The following is a 26,307-nucleotide window of genomic DNA, read 5'->3' as shown; positions in this document are numbered from 1 at the left end:
CTGAGGAATCGAGTAAGCGTTATCATTATATAGTGATTCTATCTGTAGTAATGCTTTTTGTCTTAAAGCCTATTTCCAGGGCTGCGGTGTTCCACAGCTCCAGGGAGGGCATTCACATTACAGTTTACAGGAATAGCATACCCTGGAATTAGTGTGTTTGGTTATTCAGAGAGGCCTTAGTTTTGTGGGTTATAACTTCTCAGTTTTATTTTGGTTAGTATCTGCCCAATGTATCTTTTCCATCCTTTCTTATATTCTAGGCTGACAATGTCTCTCTCTTGTCATCACCTATGACTGGATTTCTTTTAAAATCCAGTTTGGCATTTTTTTCTTTTCTGGAACATTTAATCCATTTACATGTAATTATTGACATATTTAGATTTCTCTCTACTATCTTATTTTGGATGCTCTATTTGTTCTGCCTTTTCTTTCTCTCCCCTATCTTGTCTTCTTATGGATTGACTGCATTTTCCCATTCTATTTATTCCTTTTTTTTTTCCTTGAGACAGAGTTTTGCTCTTTTGCTTAGGCTGGAGTGCGATGGCACGATCTCAGCTTACTGCAACCTCCGCCTCCTGGGTTCAAGTGACTCTCCTGTCTCAGCCTCTCAAGTAGCTGGGATTACCAGATGTGTGCCACCATGCCCAACTATTTTTGTATTTTTAAGAGAGGTGGAACTTCTCCATGTTGGTCAGGCTGGTCTCGAACTCCCAACCTCAGGTAATCCGCCCACCTCAGCCTCCTGGGATTACAGGTGTGAGCCACCAAGCCTCGTTTCTATTTATTCTTGATTGAATTCTATTTATTCTAGACTGGAAACTGGCTCCTTGTTTATTTTTAGTAGATACTATGGAAGTTTTTGGCATACATGTTTACATACCAAAGTCTAAAGAATCTTCTTCCTGAATGATACAAGGATCTTAAGAGTATGTTAATTGCAATTACCTCCCTCCCTAGTTACCAGCTACTTTCATGGATTTTAGTTTTACCTTTTTTTTTGAAGCCTGTAAGACTCATCTACAGTTGCATTTTGTGTAGCTAATCCACATATCTATCATGTTCTTTGTTCTACATTCCTCAACACATTTCAAACCTTCCATACTGGAAACTGTCTTCTATTTCATCCTGTTCTTAAAAGGCTGGGCCAATCTCAGTAAGATACTTGTTGACCCATTCTAAGAGTGGGCCCAACAGCCTCACTCCCTACCCTTGGAGGGACCCCGGATCTAGGTGGAGGAACGTTTACATGGCAGGGGAACAGTTCTTAAATAGGTGCTTGGAGGCCCTTTGCAGAAGCCGGTGATAATCAGCAGAGTCTGGGAAAGAGCATATCCTGCCCTCTTCCTGTTTTTTCACTTTCAAGAACATGAGCCACCTGGCTGCCTTCTTTTGTAGTTAAACTAACACTTCTTAGACAGATTACATAAATCAGCTTATTCTCATTTAGCAAAGTTTTTATTCAAAAGCTTCTCAGCACCATCTAGTTTATCAGAAAGAATGGATATCACCTTTTCCTGCCCACCCAACCCCCCCATTCCAAAAGGCAGACGTTAAACCATTTGGCTAGAGCTCCCCCTAATGATTATAACTGAGACCATAATAAGATTTTGGTTGTTCTCATCCAACTGTCTCTAAGCCTCTACTCAAACCCGACTCAAGCAGAGCTGTGCTCACCACAGTTCAGAATGGGAAGGAATCATGTCAGACCTGATCAACCTCCCATTCTTGGGCTATTACAGGCACAAGAAATTACCTTGAAAAAATGGAATTCAGTGACTGCCATCGAGGAAAGACAGTGATGCTGTCTGGCAGCATGCAGTTGCGAGAGCTCAATTCTCAGGCCACTCTCCCCTCCACTCTACTCTAGGAACAAGGAGCATTAGGTCTGTTTGCTCCCCATACACCTCAATCGCTCGTCCTCTCTTGTCTTATTAAAACACAGACACAGAACTAAACTTTTTGACAGAGTTAAAGACAAACAATTACATCTGGTTAAAATGCTATAAGAGATCCTGAGCTGTTAGAGATGAGGAGAGTAGATAGTATGACCTGATCTTTCCCTTTTTATTTTCTTTAAGAATATTCTATTTCAGCAAAAAGCACACTTCCTGAAGAGGTTCCTGGAGGAGGCTGGAAATCTGACCGTGTCCTGTGGCAACACATAGCCCCTTGCATAACTTTGGCTTCAGTCCCTGGATCTGTCCTTTGCAGCTACATCAGGTTCCATGGGAGGAGGAAAGAGCAAGAGGCAGTATCACTTGGCCAAAGCTCCCATGGGGTCCCATGCTGGCAGGACAATGGGTTCCTGCTCCAACACAGCTAGCACCTCTTCAGGGACATGCTTCCTGTCCACCACCACCTCGTAGACATACTCAGAGAACCACTCATCTGTCATGCAGAGGTAACCTGGAGAAAAAAACAGAAGGCTTATGAGTCCAGAGGGCAAGAGGCAAAGTGCAGAAACCCTTTTGGTAGGATAAACCTTTTACAAAACTAATATTCATACATATTTTTCAGCTTTTCTATCTGTAATTTCACTTAATCTAAATCTTACTAGCAATTCTGTCGGACAGATAGGACAGGCATGGCTCTATTTTTACCAATTAGAAAACTGGGTCTTGAAGTAACTAGGTGATGTGCCGAGGTCACACGGTGAGGTTTGAAGCTGGGCCTTGGACCTAAGGCTAACATCAGATCCTGTGCTGCTGCTTTCTCCCTCAGCTGCCTTGCTGATGGTGAGTGATGACCTGTGTACTAGTAGGGAGGTAGAAAAACTTCTCATTCATACAGCCATACTAGGACATAAATCTCTTGGGTAAGAAGGGCAAGCGCACCAGTTCCCTTCTTACCCTACCAGTGTCAATGGCTGTTCTCCCTGATTCGTTTCTATCACACACTCCTGCAACAACCAGGTAAGCTGCTGCGGGCAGTCTGATGGGCCATGTCATCATTCCCTGGTAGGGAATTTGCATATGATACTCTGGGAGTCAAATGATCAAACAGTCCTTTCTTTCCTAGGAGGAAACCTCTGATGAGGATCAGGCAGAACTGTAAGACTGAGACATCTGCTTACCCTGTTGTCCTTAGGAAGGCCTCTCCAGTGGGTTAGGACTATATAGAGATGCCCTGGCACTAATGCCCCATTTAAGGTTGAGAACTCAGCTGAGAGGAAAAGTGCGGTGTCATCAGGTACCCATTCTAGTAATCTGTCGTCTTCCATGAGGAGGGTTAACCTGCATCTCAGGCTCCACTAGGTCAACACAAATTCCCCTTCAGAAACTGGATCCTCATCTCTCACCTTACACAAAAATCAACTCAAGATGGTCAAAAAGACTAAAATCTAAAACCTGAAACCAGACAAATTCTAGAAGATTACATCGGAAAAACTCTTCTAGACATTGGCTTAGGCAAATATAATTCATGACTAAGACCCCAAAAGCATATACAACAAAAACAAAAATAAATAAATGGAACCTAATTAAACTAAAAAGCTTCTGCACAGCAAGAGAAATAATCAGCACTGTAAACAAGAACACCCACACAGTGGTAGAAAATCTTCGCAAACTATGCATCCGACAAAGGACTAACACCCAGAGTCTATGAGGAACTCAAACAAATTGACAAGAAAAAAAAAATCCCATCAAAAAATGGGCAAAGGACGTGAATAGACAATTCTGAAAAAGAAGATATACAAACAGCCAACAAGCATATAACAAAATGCTCAATATCACTAATTATCAGAGAAATACAAATTAAAACCACAATGTGATACCACCTTACTCCTGCAAGAATGACCATAATTAAAAAGCAAAAGAATAACAAACGTTGGCGTGGATGTGGTAAAAAGGAAACACTGCTGGTGGAAATGTAAGCTAGTATAACAACTAAGGAAAACAGTATGGAGATTCCCTCAAGAACTAACGATTTACCATTCCATCAGCAATTCCTCTGCTGGGTATCTACACAAAGGAAAATAGGTCACTAAATGAAAAAGACACAGACACATGCATGTTTATAGCTGCACAATTCACAACTGCAAAAACGTGGAACCAACCTAAGTGCCCAGCAACCAACGAGTAGATAAAGAAAACGTGATATTTATACACCATGGAATATTAGCCATAAAAAGAAACAAAATAATGTATTTTGTAGTAACCTGGATGAAGCTGGAGGCTATTATTCTAAATGAAGCAACTTAGAAATGAAAAAACAAATTATCATATGTTCCCACTTATATAAGTTGGAGCTAAGCTATGAGGATACAAAGGCATAAGAATGATATAATGGACTTTGGGCACTAAGGGTGGAAGAGTGGGAGGGGCTGAGGGATAAAAGACAACATGCCAGTGTACACTGCTCAGGTGCCACGTATACCAACATCCCAGAAATCACCATTAAAGAACTTATCCATGAACCCAAACCCACCTGTACCCTAAAACTACTGAAATTTAAATAAACAAAAACAAATTCCCCAAAGATCTCCAAAATTCCCCAAGATCTCCAAAAAACATTTTTAAATGGGAAAAAAAAGCTTTACCCAAACCACTGCTAATAAGAAGAGCAAAATTAAAGTGAGATACTGAAGTCCGTATATTTCAAACAAGAATGGGTTGTTGGGTCACAGAAGGAACACAGAGGAAACGATGTGTACTGAATCAAGAGAAATGTGGGCACCCACATCCAAGGGCTCCCCAGACTAGCAATGACCATCATTGTCTGTCATCTGTCATCAGATGACTGTCATCTGACTGTGTCTGATACTTGTCTTATAGTAAACACTGGAGCCATTTTTCTCTGAAAGTGTTTGTATACATCTAGGCCTGTGCTATACCATTTCCCACTACATGGGACCAAGAGAAAGGAGAAGTAGGCATTTCCACCAAGAGGGTCCCCTAGTGCAGTTCTCAAACCTCTTGGCCTCAAGCCCTGCCCTTGACATTCTTAAAATTATTAAGCACCTAAGACATTAATATTTATTGTTTTAGGTCCTTAATAATTTAGACCTAACAGCTATCATTATTTACTATGCCAAAAACTAAAACCGAAAGTTAAACATATTAATTTATTTAGAAATAAGTATAAAAAATGAATATAAACAATATATTTCAAGGAAAAAAAATTATATTCTGTAAAAAAACATTTTTAGTTAGGAAAGTGGCACTGTTTTACATTTTAATGTTTGGATTTGCAGAAGACAGCTGAATTCCTGTATCTGCATCTGTGTTTAATCGTTGCAGTATGTCGTTCTGGTTGAAGCAGATGAAGTAAATCCAGTCTCACACAGGTATGTTGTTGAAGGGCAGAGCTTGCACACCCCTCAAAGCATCCTAGGGACCCACAGATCACACTTTGAGAACTGCTGCTCTTGGGGCAAGACGGGTTTAAATAATTAAAAGGCAACAATGGTGGTAAGTCTAATTTTGTATGCTAAAGGGTGTGACGAAGGGCATTATTTAACCTGAAAACACAATGGATTTGGTGAAGTCATCTATGCCCAATCCTGTTTTTCGACTCTGACAGAAGTCAAAGACAGATCATCCTGATGTGGCACAGTATATGTTTACCCTCAAAAACGCTCTGGAGGCCAGGTGCAGTGGCTCACACCTATAATCCCAGCACTTTAGGAAGTCGAGGTGGGCGGACTGCTTGAGCCCAGGAGTTTAAGACCAGCCTGGGCAACATGGCAAAATCCTGTCCCTACAAAAAATACCAAAAAAAAAATTAGCCAGTGTGGTGGCCTGAGCCTGTGGTCCCAGCTACTCTGGAGGCTGAGGTGGGAGGATCGCTTGAGCTTGGGTGGTGGAGGTTGCAGTGATCCAAGATTGCACCACTGTACTCCAGTCTAAACAGAGCAAGACCCTGTCATGGGGATTGAAGGGGTTCGGAGTACTCTGGAAAAGTGTTCAAGTGCTCTGACCAAGGCAGGTAAAGGAATGCATCCTTGTCTCCTGATGAGCTGGCCTCCTACTGACCCTACTTTCAATGGACGAGAGATGGAAAGAGAGTACAGGCCCATTCTGTAGCCTGTGCTACTGCTGGCTTGTCTTGATTATATATCCCAAACTTCCTGGCTTTGCTGGTGTCAGGACCTGGCCCTTAAGATCACCCACACCAGTGCCACCAGGTTCTGGCAACAAAAGTTCTGTCCGGTAAAGGGTCAACCAGTGCATATACTTAAAACTAAAACACTGCATCCTAACTGAGTGCTTCCTGAAAAACTCAGCATCTGCCTTCCCAAAAAGGAGCTTTCAGCAGCAGGAGAGCAGACTAGGGAACACCACACTGTTTGAGACATTAGTCATCCTTTCCCTTACCACAATGCAGGCTGAATAAATCCTTGCAGTAGCCCTGGGCAGTGAGGCAGGTGAAGGATAGAAGCAGATTCATGTAATAAAATTCTGTGTCCTTTCAACAATACTATCACCACATAATCAAATGAATCTTCAAAGAATGCTCCAAGAAAATGGACAATAAGTACATCTACACTATCTTGTTCCAAAAGCATATCAGATTAAGTCCTCACAAATTAAAATTCCTATCAATTGTAACCCATCCTTTCAATGTCCCTGCCAAGAGGACCCGCCTTGATTAGTCTCTCTCTTCAGGATATGAGTTCTCTGGGGACCCACAAAAACCTCACAGTCTAGGTGGCTGCCAAATAATTGTGCCCTATGTAGATAATGAACTTTTGGCTGCCTTAACTGTTGACACCATGTGTCTTGGAGTTTGACTGAGAAGATTAGGATCAGTATGTCTGAAACCTGTGTAGGAAGCAGCAAAGCACCTGCTCAGGCAGAATTCTGGTGGCCTTTTGATTTAGGCACACTGGCCATTAGAAACAAGCATTCCCCAAGGAAAGAGGAAAATAAAACAAAATAAAATCTCCTCCAGGGATCCCAAGGTTACACTGAGGGAAACAAATAGATAAACTGAAGTCAGCTTTAGGAACTAAGGTGAAATTAAATTTTGTTTAACTTTAATGTCTTGTTTACATGCAATGAGAAAGAAAGAAAAGTGAACAGTCCTCAAAACAAAACACCCCAAACCAACCAACCACACAAAAAACACCAGCACTGTTTCTGTATTTTGTGACACAAAGGGTAGGGTCGGACTATAAAGGGAAAAACACTGTCTGTGAATACAGCTGTAGACAGGCTAGGTGAAATTCATTCAGAAACAGAAGAGCTTCCAGTGGGCTAGTTTAAGGAAAAAGAAGATGCTTTACCCAAGAAAACATTTTTTTTCTGATATCCCACCAGAGATGTAAAATTTACGCTTTTCAGACTAAAGAGTAAAAAGAATATAAAATATATTCTAACATATTAGAAATTTTTATATTCCTTGTCTTTGTTCTATGAGGTATTTCACCTCACTAACAAACTATATGTGGCTATTACTTTTTGTCATTTTTAAAAAAGTTATGACAAAATGAAGGTATGTGTTCTGCTCTGACCGTCTGCTTGGCAGCATGAAACTAAGAAGCTGGACTACCAGGACCTCATCCAGTCACTGCCAATCTTTCACCTGGCAGCCATAACTCAAGGTTGATGAAAGACTCCCAGAAAGGAAAGCAGAAGTCTCACTGGCATTTGTCTTATATTTCAAGCTTGCTAATCACCAGGGAGCAACCACCTCACAGAACAGGAATCATTTTATAATAAAGGTGCAAAGACTGTGTAGCAACATGAGAAAATGTTTAGGTGATAAAAAGATTAAAGTGGCATATCCTGTTAATTACAACTATGTTAGAAATATAGATGATCATGAAAAAAAAACATGAAAAGCAGTAACAAATGAGAATTTTATACCATGGGATAGATGAGTTTCTCTCCAAAATTTCTGAAATGTTATACTGCTTTTTAACTTCTTAAAAATTACCCAAAGACTCATCATAAAAAAATTTGGCAACATGAAAGGAGGAGAAAGAGAAGACGAATATAATTTTTGTTTTGTTTTGAGATGGAGTCTCACTCTGTCACCCATGCTGGAGTGCAATGGCGCCATCTTAGCTCACTTTAACTTCCACCTCCTGGGTTCAAGGGAATCTCCTGCCTGAGCTTCTTGAGTAGTTGGGATTACAAGCGCTCACCACCACACCCAGCTAATTTTTGTATTTTTAGTAAAGACGGGGTTTTGCCATGTTGGTCAGGCTGGTCTCCAACTCCTCACTTCAGGTGATCCACCCAACTCAGCCTCCCAAAGTGCTGAGATTACAGGTGTGAACCAACACACCTGGTCAAATATAAACTTTTAAACTGCCTACAATCCCACCACCTTGGAACACATGTTCAAGTTCTGTCAAATTTTACATGTATCCTTGATAAAGTATCTACATGTACTAGATGCTACAAATTTCCTAAAAATGAGATATCACGCATGGTGGTCTTGTATTACAAAGTGTATTACAAAGTAATACACATGCTGTTTTCCAATTAATCTCTTTCCTTATTGATAAGGAAATATATCTATCTACATCATAATTTTTAAGTACTGAATCTACATGATTAAATCAAAACATATTTAATCAGTCCCTTACTGTTGGAATCCCAATTGTTTTTCCATGCTTAGAAACAATACTGTTGTAAACATTTCTGTAAGTAAATCTTTGTGCACACATTTAATCATCTACATGCATGCTCCATGCAATGACATTTTGGTGAATAAACCAAATATATGATAGTGGTTCCATTAAGATTATAATACGGTATTTTTGCTGTACCTTTGCTATGTTTAGATACCCAAATAACACTGTGTTAGAACTGCCTACAGTATTCAGTATAGTAACATGCTGTACAGGTTTGTAGCTTAGGAGCAATGGGCTATACCATCTAGGTTTGTGTGAGTACATTCCATGATGTCTACACAATTACAAAATCACCTAATGATGTATTTCTCAGAAAAGATCCCTGTCTTAAGCAATGCTTCATTGTACTAAATTTCCTTATATCCTAACCAATATTTGATATACATAATTATCAACTTTCTTCTTGGATCCAATTTGAGCCTTTTCTCCTTTTATGTGTTTGCTTGCTATTGACAGTTTCTTTTGTAAAGTGTCTGCTTGAGAATTGTTCTTTTTTTTTCTTTTTAAGAGACAAGGTCTCGCTGAGTGCAGTGGCTTGAGACTGTAATGCCAGCACTTTGGGAAGCCAGAGTGGGCAGATCACAAGGTCAGGAGTTCAAGACCAGCCTGGCCAGAATAGTGAAATCCCATCCCTACTAAAAATACAAAAAATTAACCAGGCATGGTGGCACGCACCTGTAGTGCTAGCTACTCAGAAGGTTGGGCAGGAAAATCGCTTGAACGAGGCAGGCAGAGGATACAGTGAGCCGAGATCGCACCACTGCACTCCAGCCTGGGTGACAGAGCAAGACTATCTCAAAAAAAAAGAAAAGAGAGAGAGAGAGAAACAAGGTCTCACTCTGTTGCTACCTAGGCTGAGTGACACAATCATAGCTCACTGCAGCCTCGAACTCCTGGGGATATGCGATCCCCCCTCAGCTTCCCTGGGACTACAGGCGTGTGCCTCCTCAGCCAGTTAATTTTCTTATTTTTTTTGTAGAGATGGGGGTCTTGCCATGTCACCCAGGCTGGTCTCGAGCTCCTGGTCTCAAGAAATCCTTCTGTTTCAGCCTCCCAAAGCTCCAGGATTACAGGTGTGAACCACTGCACCTAGCCCTCTGGACATTTTTAATTGGAGCTTTATTATTTTTCATAGTGACCAGTAATAGTACATTCTATATTTATATTGGTTGCAAACACTTTTTTCCTATTATGTAATCTGCCTTCTAATTTAGTTTATATTTTCTAGCCCAACATTTTTTGTTGTTGTTGTTCTGAGGCAGAGTCTCGCTCTGTAGCCCAAGCTGGAGTGTAGTGGCGCTATCTCAATTCACTACAACCTCTGCCTCCCGGGTTCAGGTGATTCTCCTGCCTCAGCCTCCTGAGTGGCTGGGATTACAGGTGCCCACCACCACACCTGGCTAATTTTTCGTATTTTTAGTAGAGACGAGGTTTCGACACATTGGCCAGGCTGGTCTCGAACTCCTGACCTCAGGTGATCCACCTGCCTTGGCCTCCCAAAGTGTTGGGATTACAGACGTGAGCCATCGAACCCGGCACATTTTTTGTTTTCATTAAGTCAAATTTATCAATCTTTTTCTTTTTGGTTTCTAACTGGTATTATGCTTACATTTTTCTGCTACTATAATGAAAAAGAATTATAAGAAAAAAAGTAGGATAAGTCATAAGAAAACATCAGAAACAAAGAGTCTCAATGAAAAATCCATTACTCACTAAGGTTTTGGCATAGTCCCCAACTATGAACATAGACAATTTCAACAGGTAACTAAGTAGTGAAAATTTGTCAACCACTTCTGTTAGGTACCCACTGGGTGAAGCATGCCCTAATACCTCTTTGAATTTGTACAGGGTATGTTGCAAATGTGCAAAATGACACAATGCCTATGGAATGGTGTTTATAGGTGTTGGATCTGTCCTTCTCAGTATCTAGAAAAATTACAAATGCATTTACCCTCTTCATTAAGCAATGCCATCTCTGGGACTTTATCCTACAGATAATAGTACCTACATGCATACAATATGAATTTTTGTGAAACAAAGTTAATATTTACTCAGTACTTACTATGTGCCAAGCACTCTACTAAGCACTGTACATATATATAGTAACCCACTGCAATACTGTTTGCAATAGCAAAAGACTGAAACAACCCACGTTCCAATAGTAAGGGAAATTGTTAAATAAACTGTGGTAGATGCAGACAATAGAGGATAATGAAGCTGTACTGATGTACTGATAAGGAAATGTCCCCAAGATATGCTGTAAGTGACATGAGAACAAGATGCAGAGCAGGAGACCTGGTGTGCTATTACTAATGTAAGAAAAGGAGGCAATAATATACTTATATATATATATACATGTATGTTTGTACTAAAAAAAACAGGGAAAGACACACCAGAAGCTAACAGAAATAATAACCTGAGAGAGAGGCAGGGGAATGGAGTGAAGAGTGACAGAGATGAAAACAAAATTCTTCTTCATCTATCTTTTTCTATTTTGATTTTGGAACAATGTAATGTCATTATCTATTAAAAGAATTACACTTTAGAAAATAAAACAAAAACTGTACTTACACATACCCTCAAAACCCTGTGAGGAGCTCATACTTCACAATGCAATTTCACATCACTATCCTTGTTTTGATTTTGAACCTCACAACAATACTGTGAGGCAGGAGGGCAGTAAGCAAAGCTGACATCAAACCCAGGTCTTACATTCAAATTTCGTCCTTCTCATAGGGCTCAGCTTCCTTCAGTTGAGCACTCAGTGGGCAGAGAGACTTGAGAGGTAGTGATGGCTTCAGCAACAGACAGCATTTAATTTAGCTCAGGTACATAACTTTGAAACCAACTCCATTTGCTCACAAATACCATATCAACAAACAGGAACCCAGTTTTTGTTGGGTCTATTTATGAGGTCATTTGTATCTTTTATTTATTTATTTTTTAGAGCCAGGGTCTCACTATGTTGCCCAGGCTGGACTTGAACTCCTGGGCTCAAGCAATCCTCCTGCTTCAGCCTGCTGGGTAGCTGGGACTACAGGTGCATACTACCATGTTTGGCTGGCTATTTTGTCTTTTTAAACAAAAGAGACGCCATGTGTTCTAAGTGCATGTATTTAGAAAGGCATAACAGGATAGGTTGAATGTAAAAAAAAAAAAGCCAGAGGAAGAGAACCAAAACCACCACTTATAATATGACTGCCATTTCAAATGGTGATCTGAAAAGAGGCTTCTTTTTCCTCCAGAGGAAACATAAAAGTCTGGTTGTGTGGTGACGACACATTTTCATTCATAAACCATTTGCTGATAAAAGAAGAGATACTCTTATAGCCGGATATTACTTGTGGCCTCTTTCAGAAACAAAGGTTAGAAGGTACCGTTTCCCTGGTAAATACATTAGGAAAAATACAGGGTGGAAAATGTGGTAGAGAAAAGGGGTTGTTTTGGCTTGTGGTTTGTATTTTTTAAACCATTAAACCACCACAAAGTTGAGTCAGCAGAAGTGTCCACAGACCGAGAAGTGCCCTCTACTAAGGAGCCCAAAAGAAGCCTGTTCACTTCCTGTCTTCTCCTTTCTGTAGACCAGTGAGCACAAGCCAGGCAGTCCTGAGAGCACTCGCAGCTCTCCAGGAGCTCTGAGGGTGGACCAGGAGAGGAAAGCACAAATTTAGATGTCATCCAAGGGCCTTGTTTTCCCACTGAAACTCAATGACTCTTCTCTAACCCCAAACTATCGCTATTCCTATTTGTTTCAGACAAAGTCTGCTTGATGGTCATTCCTCAAAAGCTCTGTGGATGGCAAGTCACATTATTTCTTGGCTTCACTCCTCTGATCTGTTCAACTCATGCTCCAAATGCCAAGAGCTGCCATTCTCAGCCACCATTTCTCTGGCTGGGCTCCCTTTCTCTTTTCAGAAAAAAGCCACAGCCCTAATATCCTCCCTAAAACTCTACTCGCCCTTGAAGAATCCCTAAGGAGGTCTCACAGTTCAAGTCACTCACCATCTCCCTTGCAGTTTATCCCCTGTGTGACTCTGCACTTATTCCTGAGTTTATGTTTTACATATTTGTTCTTATAATAGATTACAAACACCATATGGAGCCAAGATTTACAGCCTTAATTGTCCCAGCTTCTATTCCTTGCAACCCCACTGTACCCAGCCTTTGAAGGAGCAAAGTACTAACATGCTGCTGATAGAGCATAATAGGACAGCTGGGCATGGACCCTCACCCCTCCTAGTTTCCAAAAACTACCTTAAGTCCAACCCAACAGCCTTTCTCCTTGACCCATCTTCTGTCTGCTCTGTTGTTCACTATTTACCACCAGGTTCTTTCTGACACCCTCTAGTCCCTGGGCTTCCAAGGTGCTCTCTCCAACCCCCTCCCCCTTTTCAACAACCTCAGCTTCTAGGTCTTCCTACTGTCTCCTCACTGAGGGAAGGTCCTCCCTAATTCCTGTCAACTGCCTTCTTGGAAAAAATCATCCCTTCTCTGCTTTTCGCGGTCTATTTATCTTGTATCTTACAGTCTGAGGAGCACACCATGAATGCCACTTCTGTCACATCACAGCCCTCTTCAAATCCCCTTCCTGTGTCACAGGTGAATAAGTATAAATTCCCCTGAGGGTCAGAGACATTCATTCCACCACGGCCGATGCATGGTTCCTTGCATCCCATCAATAAATGTGAGCTGATGCTACGGCTAATGGTTTTTCCTCAGCACTAGTTTATTCACCTCCACTGCTTTCTCTCACGACACTAAGTCTACACTATGGGTCATCTGCCTGGTACACTGGTGATGTAGCATAATGATCACGCTAGGGCACTGAACTTTTAGAGATCTGAAGCTGGAACCATGGAACAGTTTAGACAGCTCTCCTCTAGAAGGGAAAGGTTAGGGAGCTTCATGTTCCAGTTATCTTGCTCTCATTAGTCTATAGATAACACTAACAACGGCAGCAATGGAAGCTAATATTTCTAAGCACTTATGCACCTGGCATGGTTCTCACAAAACCCTATGAGATAGGTCCAATTAGTATCCCTATTTTACAGATGAGAAAGTTGAGGCTCAGATAGGTTAAATGTCAATGACTACTGTTACACAGCCAACGGATGGGTTAGCCAGGATGCATACCCAGGCAGTCTGGCTCCAGATTCTGTCCTTAACCTCCGTCCTTCTTAAACCATTGCAAACACACCCTGGAGACAATCTGGTGAAAATTACAGGTTCTCTCTACAGGTGACAGCACATCTATACACAAAATTCTACATTAGATATGAGGAGATTTCTCCCGGAAGCAGACACCTCATTGCAGGTTAGGAGCCTCTGTCACATAGTCTGTCCTTGCCCACATAATGGTAGCCCCCTCTTAGTCACACTGATAAGGAAGCACCAGTGAACTGGAGAACACATGCTTCCTCTATTCCATCTACATATACTATTTCTCAGCTGAAGTCATGCAGGCTCTTTGGTTAATAAAGATGGATGATGAAAAGCCCTTCCGAGAGGGCTGGGTGTGGTGGCTCATGCCTGTAATCCCAGCACTTTGGGAGGCCAAGGCAGGCAGATCACTTGAGGTCAGGAGTTCAAGACCAGATTGGCCAATAGGTGAAATCCCGTCTTTACTAAAACTAAAAAAAAAAAAAAAAAATAGCTGGGTGTGGTGGCAGGCGCCTGTAATCCCAGCTACTCAGGAGGCTGAGACACAAGAATCACTTGAACCTGGGAGGCAGAGGTTGCAGTGAGCTGAGATCACACCACTGCACCCCAGCTTGGGTGGACAAAGCAAGATTCCATCTCAACAACAACAAAAAAGGGACAGAGCGAGACTTTGTCTCAACAACAACATCAACAAAAAAGTCCTTCTGAAAGAACCCAGATATCCAGATTCGATGATAGCAACACTTTCCCCAAGCCTGGAGAGACATGAAGCCCTCTGAGGTGACAAAATAAATTTGCATCTTGCCCTTTTCCCGGAAACCAGAAACCTCTGCTTTTAAGTTCTACAATTCACTTTTGTTTCAGCAAGTTTGGCCCAACATTGCCTATAATTTCCATTACTTGTAACTAGAGATCCAGAACTGAACCTCAAACAGACCTGCAAATAATGTCTTTTGTAAGTAATATATACTTTTAAGGAAGCTGTGTATGTCAAATTAAGAGATTTGAATTCCAATTCTATCTCTGATTCTGTACAACCTGAATAAGACACAACTGTCAATAAGTTTCAGTTTCTTCACATAAAACCTGGGTATAATCACCCACGTTCACATCCTGAGTTACTCTAATCTGATGTCATGAGGAGAAATAAGTACGAATACATTAGCAAACCACGAATTTGCATGAAGCAAGATGCCCTGTAGCTTTATGTCCTGAGTATCTCTGACAGAAATATGGGCTAATCATAACTCCTTAGATTTATATAACACTATACAGTTTGAAAAATGCTTGCATACATTATTTCATTTGATGGCTCCATACAAACTGTAGGAGCTATAAAGAAACAAAGTAGGGCCGGGCGTGGTGGCTCACGCCTGTAATCCCAGCACTTTGGGAGGCTGAGGGGGGCGGATCACGAGGTCAAGAGATCGAGACCATCCTGGTCAACATGGTAAAACCCCGTCTCTACTAAAAATACAAAAAATTAGCTGGGCACGGTGGCGCGTGCCTGTAATCCCAGCTACTCAGGAGGCTGAGGCAAGAGAATTGCCTGAACCCAGGAGGCAGAGGTTGCAGTGAGCCAAGTTAGCACCATTGCACTCCAGCCTGGGTAACAAGAGCGAAACTCCGTCTAAAAAAAAAAGAAACAAAGTAAGCAGGGCACAGTGGCTCATTCCTGTAATCCCAGCATTTTGGGAGGCTGAGGTGGGCGGATCACAAGGTCTGGAGTTCGAGACCAGCCTGGCCAATATGGTGAAACCCTGTCTCTACTAAAAATACAAAAATTAGCCAGGCGTGGTGGCACATGCCTGTAGTCCCAGCTACTCAGGAGGCCAAGGCAGAAGAATCGCTTGAACCTGGGGGTGGAGGTTGCAATGAGCCGAGATCATGCCACTGCACTCGAGCCTGGTGAAAGAGTGAGACTTTGTCTCAAATAAATCAATAAAAAGAAACAAAATAATTGTCCATGTTACTGATACAGAAATGTGACACTACGAAGAGTTAAATTACTGCCCGGCATCTAAAATCAAGAATTATTAGTAACACTGTCTCTCCACAACTCACCTAGTTCTACAACATAGTATTATATAAATAATGTGTTGAGTTTTGTGCCTAGCTTTGAACATACCATCTCCAAAATAACATGTGGCAGTTTGGCTGGTGAGACAATTATAGGTCATAACATTGGTTTTTAGAAAGCAGCAGAAATCTAGATATAATCTGAATTGGTCACATGTTTCTTTCTAATCTCTAACATGCTAAAGTCTCTTTAACTGAAATCATTAAGAAGGCTCCTTTCTAGAAGGAAGTCTGGAAATTTTACTTAAATGAAAGAAATCAAGAACAGAGAGTCTCATTTGTAAGAAAAGACAGTGAGTTAGAAACAATTTCAAATGTTCATGTATCCGAAAGGAACAAAAGCAATGTGAAAAATGGAAAACTCAACCTTGGTTCAAAATGAAAACCAGGAGAGACAAAATTTTTAAAACATAAGTATTTTCCTTCAGTGAACAGTGAAGAATTAGATAATATCCCCCCATATCTTTACTTAAAAGTTGTTACTTATCATATTGAGAAACTAGACCAAATAAGCATTAAGAACTATCTTATGATAATTCCACATTCAGAGCTCTGCTGTGTCAGGCTCTAGAAATGGAATACAATCTCATGACTAAGTGAACCAATCACAAAGAAGTCAAGTTTCATCTTAAGGCTGGTTCATTAGAAAGACCACCTAGGAATTGCTTGACTATCAAATACACTGTTATTTGCATGACAAAATGCTGGTAACTAATGAAGCCGGGTGACAGGCATATGCCGAGCTCCTTAATACAATCCTGTTTACTTTACATATGTTTAAAATTGTCCAAGATAAAAAGTTAAGAACTAAATAACCTTATTATAAAAGCAGCATGGACAAAATTCAGAAAAATTTTGAGTGGCTGCAGTTTCTTATTTGCCTAAGTCACAGCATGCTAACGTGGGACACAAACCCTCACAGGACATAAACCTTCACAAAATGCCCCATTCTCCACTCTGTACTCAAATTCCCAGCCAAAAATGACGCTCTAGGGGCCTTTTGTCCTGACACCAGACATTTACACAACATCTCCAGGTCCTTTATACAGTTTTCTATCCCCTCACTGTTTCTGCTCACCAATGACCATGAATTGACCTGTTATTTCATGAGTAGACAACATGCTATGAGAACAGAGAAGCTGAGAGAAAGCACAGTTTAGTGGTTAAGAACAGACACTTTACAAAAGAAGACATACATGAGGCCAACAAACATATGAAAAAATGCTCATCATCACTGGTCATTAGAGAGATGCAAATCAAAACCACATTGAGATATCATCTCATGCCAGTTAGAATGGCGATCATTAAAAAATCCAGAGACAACAGATGCTGGTGAGGATGTGGAGAAATAGGAACACTTTTACACTGTTGGTGGGAGTGTAAATTAGTTCAACCATTGTGGCAAACAGTGTGACGATTCCTCAAGGACCTAGAAATAGAAATTCCATTTGACCCAGCAATCCCATTACTGGGTATATATCCAAAGGACCATAAATCGGTCTACCATAAGGACACATGCACACGAATGTTCATTGCAGCACTGTTTACAATAGCAAAGACCTGGAACCAACCCAAATGCCCATCGATGACAGAGTGGACTGGGAAAATGTGGCACATACACACCATGGAATATTATGCAGCAATCAAAAATGATGAGTTCATGTCCTTTGTAGGGACATGGATGAATCTGGAGAACATCATTCTCAGCAAACTGACACAAGAACAGAAAATGAAATACCGCATATTCTCACTCATAGGCGGGTGATGAACAATGAGAACACATGGACACAGGAAGGGAGCACTACACACTGGGGTCTATTGGGGGGAATAGGGGAAGGACAGCGGGGGCGGGGGAGCTGGGGAGGGATAGCATGGGGACAAATGCCAAATGTGGGTGAAGGGGAGGAAGGCAGCAAAACACACTGCCACGTGTGTACCTATGCAACTATCTTGCATGTTCTGCACATGTACCCCAAAACCTAAAATGCAATTAAAAAAATAAAAAGAATACTGGCTCTACTGTAGGACCATCTGGGTTATAATTCTGGCTCTAACATTTACTAGCTAGGGGATCTGCAGGTTACTGTGACTTAAAGATTTGGCTCTTCTCAGATGAATTTCTAAGAATGAGAGGAATCAAAGATGACTTTCTAGATTTTAAATTCTTATTTTACAAAACATTTTTATCAGCTTTTCAAAATAAAAGATAATATATCAAATCCCAAAGTCTGTTCCTCATCTAACTGTGAAATCCATTTCTAATATGATCCATTAACAAGGTACAAAATGCATAGTCAAGTATTTTAAAAAGCAGGAGAGAAAAGAAACCCATGTTGGTATTATGTGTTAGATATGCATCCAATTTTCAGTATAACTGACTATGAATACTAGAATTAATCAACTTGAAGTAACCCAACTGGTACAGTAAGGCACAAACTAATTTCTCCTTTATGTCTCTCCTGGTCAGACAAAACCTTCTGTCCATTTTGCAAAATAGTTCATCTGTTACAAAACAGTTTCTGAGCAAGAGGGCCATGAACATAACCAATGGGGAGAACCAAAGCCAGGGATGGGCAGAGGGGAAGGGCAGCTTGCCCAGGTATCTTTGCTCTGTTATCTCCAGCATGTATTATCAACATCACTTTTTCAGAAACATCCATCTTAATAGTCAGAAATCCCAAAGAGAATAGCAACAAACTGTTAACAATGTTATCTACAGAAACAAAATCCCAGCAATGCTTCTTAAGGTTGTCATGTCTCCCAAGAGGGCACAAAAAGAGGTCCAGCCTTGGACGTGCCAGCCAATGTCCACTAGGATGACAGACAAGAAGGCTCTGCTGGGGTAAACACACATTGCCAACATAATAACATACTATGCGCTCTCCTAAGGTCAGACCAAGTGTGCCAATTAAATTAGATCATGTTTTCTTTCCTTCCTTCCTGTTAAGTCAGAAAGAACATTACCAAGAAATACATCAGAATAATTTATTTTGGCTTTAAATGAACAACTCCCTACCCCCACTCTAGTTCTATTTCTTATCTTTTGGCTGTCCTCTGAAATGCTTTGCTCTACATAATCACAGGCATTTCAGTTATTTGAGATCAACAAAAAAGTTAATCTTTACTAGATAGCTGCAGATTTCACTAAGAAGGAATACAGACAAGTTATGGGGATATAAAGACCCTGTATTCTGAAGTTCTCTCAGTATAATAATGAAATGAGTCAGTTAGCAGAAGCAAAACTTTGAGTACAAATAAAGAGGTAAAGCTAAATGGAAAAATTATATACAGTAAAGAGACCTAAAATTATCTTTAAGAGTAAATATTTAGGTTCAAAATAATAAAAACAATACCTCACACTACAAAAAACCACATTTTCCAGATTTAACAAGTGTCTATCCTCTCTTAAACAGAAAACACTACTATCTTCAACCTCACTGACTATTACAGACAAAAAAAATTATCACGGCAAGCTGATGGATCCAGGCTCATCTAAACAAATGTAACGTTACTTCTTTTCCTAGGTGCTAACCTATACAATAACAAACCCAATTACAGGAACCAAATTAGACCAGAAATAAAACTGAAGCTACAGTGGGTTCATTGGAAGCAACAGAAAACTTTAACTCAGTATCTTATGTTTGCTACAAATAATCTATTCTTTCAAATTTAAGACAAGTATCCATCTCTTAACTATCACCAACTTACAGATATAAGAAAACTGTGAGTTATTTTTACTGTCTGCTAGCTTTGCTGAGATTTAAACCCTTCTGTACTTGATCCTAATGTGTATTCGTCTTAAAATTCACCTTACAAGAAACCACCAATTTTAAAATGTTGTATTCTAATTCATAATAGTTAATTTAACAGGCACCTCTGAAATCACAGAACAATTACAGAAATCACAGAAGGTGAACATGCAACTATCTGATGATGAAGAGAAATGCAGTAACAACACTTGTATTTGTTTACATATAAACGCTGGGCTGCTGAGTTTCACAGCAGATCCCAGGAGCAGTCAGCCAAAATCCACCAGTGATTATTTTCATAGGGAGACGAAAAGCCTCAGAATGACAAATAAATGGTCTTCAGATTTTGGCTATCATATACAAGCCTGTGCTGCCCAGTCAACATACTAGAGTGCTGTCAGGTTCAAAACTCAGCTTAGCAGGCTCTTCTAACCAGCAATTTTCAAATATGAGCTAAGGAAGTCCCATATGCTCATGTCCAAACCTCCACACCTCCTCCTCTTCCTTTATCCTTGTAAATCCTAGGGAGGAACATAGCTGGAAAATCACTATTCTAATTACAGAGTGGGGCAACAACAAGAGCTACTAAAATCTCTTTTTCTTTCCTTTTTTAAAAATAAAATGCCTGGGCCGGGTGCGGTGGCTCACGCCTATAATCCCAGCACTTTTGGAGGCCGAGGTGGGTGGATCACGAGGTCAAGAGATCCAGACCATCCTGGTCAACAAGGTGAAACCCCGTCTCTACTAAAAATACAAAAATTAGCTGGGCATGGTGGTGCGCGCCTGTAGTCCCAGCTACTCGGGAGGCTGAGGCAGGAGAATTGCTTGAACCGAGGAGGCGGAGGTTGCGGTGAGCCGAGATCACGCCATTGCACTCCAGTCCGGGTAACAACAGCGAAACTTACACGCCATTGCACTCCGTCTTGAAAAAATTAAAAATAAAATAAAATAAAATAAAATGCCTGGCTAATTCCTGTTGGGTAAAATGTACGCTAAAGTTTGTTTCCAAAAAGCTCTGAATGTCAATCTTCTCTGGCTTTCCTACCTGTTTCCTCTCAGTCTTCTAACTAGTCTACTAAGCTGCAGTTAATGTTCTTCCCAGACAGAATCCATTGGCTAGAAGAAAAAGGGACTCTGGGAAAGAGCTGGCTACAAAATGCCACCAGCACACATGCATCTACATGCTCACATGTACACATATGCCATGGTAGTTGCCACTTTTGGTTTGGAACCCTAAAAATTAAAGTGTAAAATCTCCTTCAAAAGGCTTTGATCAATTACTAAAGACAGTCTTTAAAAACATGGTCTCAAAATTTCATAATAATATACCCTGAAGTGTTAATCAATGGTGATCTCTAGGTGGTTGGATTATTAGAGATTTTTTTAAATCTATATTTTAAACTTTTTCTACAACTCACATATTACCTGGGTTATTTTGTTTAGTCTAGTTAGCATAAGTTATGACTTTTCCCTAGATTTTGATTTGTCAGTATAAAAAAGTTCTAAGTAGTAAGCAAAGCATTCTTTTCCACTTTAGGCATGATAACTTCTAAAGAGTCTCTAATAAATGCCTAAAGAAAGCTTCTTGCCAGTCCCATTCTCCCATGCAGAAGGCTTCTGACTTTCTAGAGTACCGATGTAATAGATGACAATGCATCAAATACCATACAGCAAGTATCCTGGCAATGGCACTCTATCTCCTCACTAGCCAAGGGTCTACAAAGAGGGGAGGGTCAGCATAGTTTGCAACAAATGTAGCACATAGAAGTCTCAGAGTCAAGGAGTTTAGGCATCCCATACTGGTCAGAGGAATCCTGGGGTCAAATCAGATCCTCAAATTTTTCTGTAGAATAGTCTAGTCAGTGGAGCCAATTACTGAGAAATCCTCAGTACTAGAGCAGCCTGACACCCAGAGAAGCAGAGTACAGCAGACCCAGTCACTTGGAGTTAGTATTATCCAACTGAGCTCACCTTTGTGGCCATGGTCCTCACCCCATGAATTCTCTACTCTCCATTTTGTGAAAGCACCATCCTGATCATCCTGCAAAAAAGTAGAAGATGGTAAGTAGTCTGAAGCCAGATTCTCCCTGCTGAGGTGTCACATAATTTTAACTCTTCTGTAGCCTGCTCTATACAGGCAGGACATACTTGGTCAGGGCCATATATTTCCTATTATCACCAAAGGGATACGCCAACAGAAATGAAATTTGAATCTCTTGGGGCAAAAACATAATAAACTAACAAAATAATAAATACTATTTTATCCTTTCTATTCTATACATAAAATAAGCATGTAAAAGCGCTACTTGACTAAGAAAAATATATTAAGTTACTAAAAGCAGTAAACACCATTTGAAGCTGGGGATTTTTGCTTTTAATACTGATTAAAGCAAATGCATCCTACTTTATTTTAGGAATAATTCTAAAACATTGTCAGAGTCTTTCTTAAACAAAACAAAACAAACTCATCATACTGCCCAATTTTCTACTTGGGGAAACCAAATACTGACACTCTCCAAATGTGTTCTTTTACTGATGCAGTTACACAAATACTGAATTTCACAGAAGAGACTGAATGGCAAAGCAGAAGTAAAAAGACTATTTTCATAAACAAAAGCCAGGCAGTTCTACTGTTCTCCTTTTTCCATCTTCATTATTAAAATAAGCTCAAGTTTCATCTTCTTAAAGAGACAGTGATACTTATCATGACAACCTTCATTTACAGCGTTTACTACAGCGACACACAGAGGGACAAGAGGAAGGCTCCATTTGGGAATAGACTTTTCTCTTCCATGTTTACCCAGGACATTTACTGATGTCAAAGCAACTTAAATCTTTGTAGCATGAGAAGAGCACTGACCCCTGTATTATCGTCTAATGATTTCATCTGTCAACTCCCCCTTGCAAATAACTTTATGATGAATCTTGACTATATGGGATTTGGTTCTCTTTGGCTCTGCTAACCTAAACACTCCACTCTTGGCAGTTTTCTTGGATCTCAGTAATTTTCTGTCTCACAAATAGTGCCAACAAACAACAAACTCAAAAGTTGCAAACACCCTTACCTGTACTAATCCTGACTCTTTGTCACCAAATCCTTTAAAACATATCGTTATATACTATATACATAGTATATAACGGGTGGCATATTATATGTGTTTTGGTTTTCTATTCTCCCCACTGTAGTCCAACTTTACTTTCCTTCTTAAATATCACTGTTAGAGTCGATGTCACCTAAAGTGATATAGTTACTTGTTACTGTAGGTCTGAAAATGTTTCCGATGTTTTCCCCTTGGCCAATGAATTTTGGCCAATGCAGTGACCTAGATCAAAATGTTCTCTGGGTCATCTAAAATTACAAAATAATAATACCTGGAACTCCCTTATACGGATTCCATGATATCAGCAACAAAAGAGAGAAAATTGTGGCAATATAACCACTAGTATGCATTTATCTCTGTACTATTACTCAAGTGTAGTTCTAACTTGTTTTAGTGATCAAAAACTCTAGTGGAATGAAGAGAAAAATGTTCAATATAAAATTCCAGTTATAATAATATAAATTCTGCTTTATACTATTAGCATATAAGGTAGCTCCATTTTCCTAAGGAAATAAACCATGCTAATCAAAGAATGAAAGTTCCCAAGAAAATGACAGTGAAGTATTTATTTTTATTTCTGAAAAATACGAATATTCTATGAGATGGAAATGATAAAAAGCTGAATTTCTTTTGGAAATTACAAGCGGCTTTTCTTTTTTCAAAAAGAACTCTCAGCCACGCATGGTGGCTGATGCCTGTAATCACAGCACTTTGGGAGGGCTGAGGCAGGTAAATTGCTTGAAGTCAGTAGTTCGAGACCAGCCTGGCCAACATGGTAAAACCCGGTAACCACTAAAAATACAAAACAACAACAAAAAAATCAGCCTGGCGTTGTGGCACACACCTGTAGTACTAGCTACTTAGGAGAATCAGGGAGAAGAATAGCTTGAACCTGGGAGAAGAAGGTTGCAGTCAGCCGATATTGTGCCACTGCACTCCAACCTGGGCAACAGAGCGAGACTCAGCCTAAAAAAAAAAAACCTCTCTATATAGTTAAAACATTTTATTTAAAGAGCTTTAGTTATAAGGCATCCTTATTTGAAAAATCTTTTTTATTTATTTGTTTATTTTTATTTTGAGACAGAGTGTCACTCTGTCACCCAGGCACAATCTTGGCTCACTGCAACCTCTGCTTCCCAGGTTCAAGTGATTCTCCTGACTCAGCCTCCTGAGTAGCTGTAATTACAAGTGCACAACACCAAGCCTGGCTAATTTTGTATTTTCAGTAGAGACAAGGTTTCACCATGTTGGCCAGGCTGTGATCCGCCCACCTTGGCTTCCCAAAGTGCTGGGATTACAAGAATGAGCCACAGAGTTTAGCTAAAAACCTTTTTAATATTACTTATTTATTTATTCATTCATTCATTCATTTTGAAACAGAATCTCACTCCATCACCCAGGTTGGAGTACAGTGGCATGATCTCAGCTCACTGCAACCTCCACCTCCTGGAACAGAAATCATATACACTATGAATGAAGCTCTGTTGGGTAAACAGTCTGCAGAAGAATGTAGATCCATCTGTGCAAACACTCCAGCAGGCATGCTGAGGGTCATACCTTCTCTGAGACAGCAGTGAAGGTCATGGCGTGGGTCATAAGTGACTCACCAAAAGTCAGCCTCTCTGCTTTATTCATGTTCTTCAAGGAGACACCAAACACTAACTCATGGTCATAGCTGTAAAAAGAATGACAGTACAAAATAAAGGGAGTACCATCATAGGGAAAACTGGCTTTTGGTTGTAAAAGGAATTCAGAAGAAACTGAAGGGGCTCAAGAGCTCCAAATAAATAAGCCTCTAGCTGTAGCTCTTCTGAAAGAATATGGAACTTGCAGAATTTAGTCTCTCAGTGGGAGTCTATTCTCTGTCACAAGAGTATGGGGGGGGAGGAGATGATTAAACATATATTCTCCACATCAGAAGCTGACACGTTTACATTGTCATTTACACAAGAATACTTTTACATCATTGATGATTAAAATTTAAATAAATAATGCCCAAAATACTGGGGATATTTTTGCATAAGCACTACACTCGCATTGTTAAATAAAAAAAGGCAAAGTACAAGTAAGAGAAGTCCTTGCTTGTTCTAACCGGTGTGAGAGACACACTTAGGAGTTTGATCTGTTTTCAAAAAGTTTTTAAACCTCATTAATTCTCTTTTAGCAGATTTCTCTATCAAGATATTCAACTTCCTACAAGTAACAACTACTTATAAGTAACCCCAAAATGGTGAATTTTAACAGTCAAGGAATCCTATATAGTTCACAAATGAACCCTCATTGTCATAAATGACCAGGAGGAATGCTTTAAAATATGCATGCAAATTAGTCCCACTAGTCAAAAAGATAGAATACAAAGTTACCAAAGTAAGAGAGCAAACAGGAGCTCTGGAAAATCTTTCATTGCATTTCCAAATGCAGTGAACACATTCACACAGTAGTCAATTATTTTTTTAAAAGTGTCTTTCTCATAGAGGATGGCTTTTTAGGAAAACCCAACAATTTCCACTCAGATACAAAGTGTGATCTTGATGTCCTGGGTTAGAGTATTTAAGTATGTGGAGTTTCTGCTATGAATCCTCAAACTCTATAGGATGCAAAGAAAGAGACATGCCCGTAGGCCAACCTTAACCTTCAGATGAACCTCAGCAGAGTCATTTTGTACCAGGAGCACACTCCAACAGCAACAACCCACAAATGACTTTCTATTTTAAATTTCCTACACTCACACATTCATGTCACTGAGGCCCAGCTTGCCATTGAAGTGTTTTCCAACATCACAGCCAAACCAGACAGCCTAGAAATAGAAGAAAGAGGATGAAAGAAAGTCAACATAAACCCTGTCTTCCTATTACACCGAGGAAGTAAAAGATGTTTGAACCCCAAAGATACAAAAACAATACCAACCTCTCCGTCTTTGATGGAGGCAGCAACCATCTTTTTCAGGAAGTCAATGGGCTGGTTGTTGTATAGAGTTTTTCTCCCTCCAACCATATTGCTTAAGTATTCCACGGTGTAAAGTTTGTTGTACTTGTGCTGGGGCCTAGGGTCATTCACTAAACAAATCTATTGAGATCAAGAACATATTGATTAGAGCACAAAACCAGGAATGTCAAGCAAGACATAGTTCTCTAGGTTCATGTTTGCATCAAGGTCATCATCTCTGCCTAGAAGCTAAGCACTACAGCCACATTATTTAACAATTTCTTTGTTATTTAACCAAGAAACAAAAGGTGGCAAAATACGTGTGAGAGAGGCCCCTCCCTGCTTATTCTAATTCATGTAAGAGACAACTTAGGAGGTACATCTGTTTTTCTGCCAGCAGAAACTGCTCCAAAACCAATTCTTTTTTTTCTTTTTGAGACAGAGTCTCGCTCTGTCACCCAGGCTGGAGTGCAATGGCATGATCTTGGCTCACTACAACCTCCACCTCCTGGGTTCAAGTGATTCTCTTGCCTCAGCCTCCCAAATAGCTGGGATTACAGGCGTACGCCACCATGCCCAAATAATTTTTGTATTTTTAGTAGAGATGGGGTTTCACCATGTTGGCCAGGATGTTCTCAAACTCCCAACCTCCGGTGATCCACTGCCTCAGCCTCCCAAAGTGCTGGGATTACAGGTGTGAGCCACCACA

At 40.2% G+C, this 26,307-nt stretch overlaps 1 protein-coding gene across 1 annotated transcript in view; it reads right to left on the bottom strand.

Moving 5' to 3' along the window:
• Window positions 1-1,436: 1,436 nt before the first annotated feature.
• Window positions 1,437-26,307, bottom strand: part of BLMH (bleomycin hydrolase) — a 46,157-nt gene continuing 21,286 nt past the window's right edge. Inside the window, exons 8-12 of the mRNA XM_035300888.3 lie at window positions 25,581-25,739; window positions 25,403-25,470; window positions 24,231-24,348; window positions 21,544-21,613; window positions 1,437-2,406 (exon numbers count right to left, since the gene is read on the bottom strand). Of these exons, the coding sequence (XP_035156779.1) occupies window positions 2,255-2,406; window positions 21,544-21,613; window positions 24,231-24,348; window positions 25,403-25,470; window positions 25,581-25,739 (567 nt within the window). The 3' untranslated portion in view covers window positions 1,437-2,254. The remainder of the gene's footprint in view (window positions 2,407-21,543; window positions 21,614-24,230; window positions 24,349-25,402; window positions 25,471-25,580; window positions 25,740-26,307) is intronic.

Source organism: Callithrix jacchus, chromosome 5 (assembly GCF_049354715.1).
Source record: "Callithrix jacchus isolate 240 chromosome 5, calJac240_pri, whole genome shotgun sequence".
NCBI classification, from domain to species: domain Eukaryota; kingdom Metazoa; phylum Chordata; class Mammalia; order Primates; family Cebidae; genus Callithrix; species Callithrix jacchus.
This window is presented reverse-complemented; position numbering and strand designations above follow the sequence as displayed.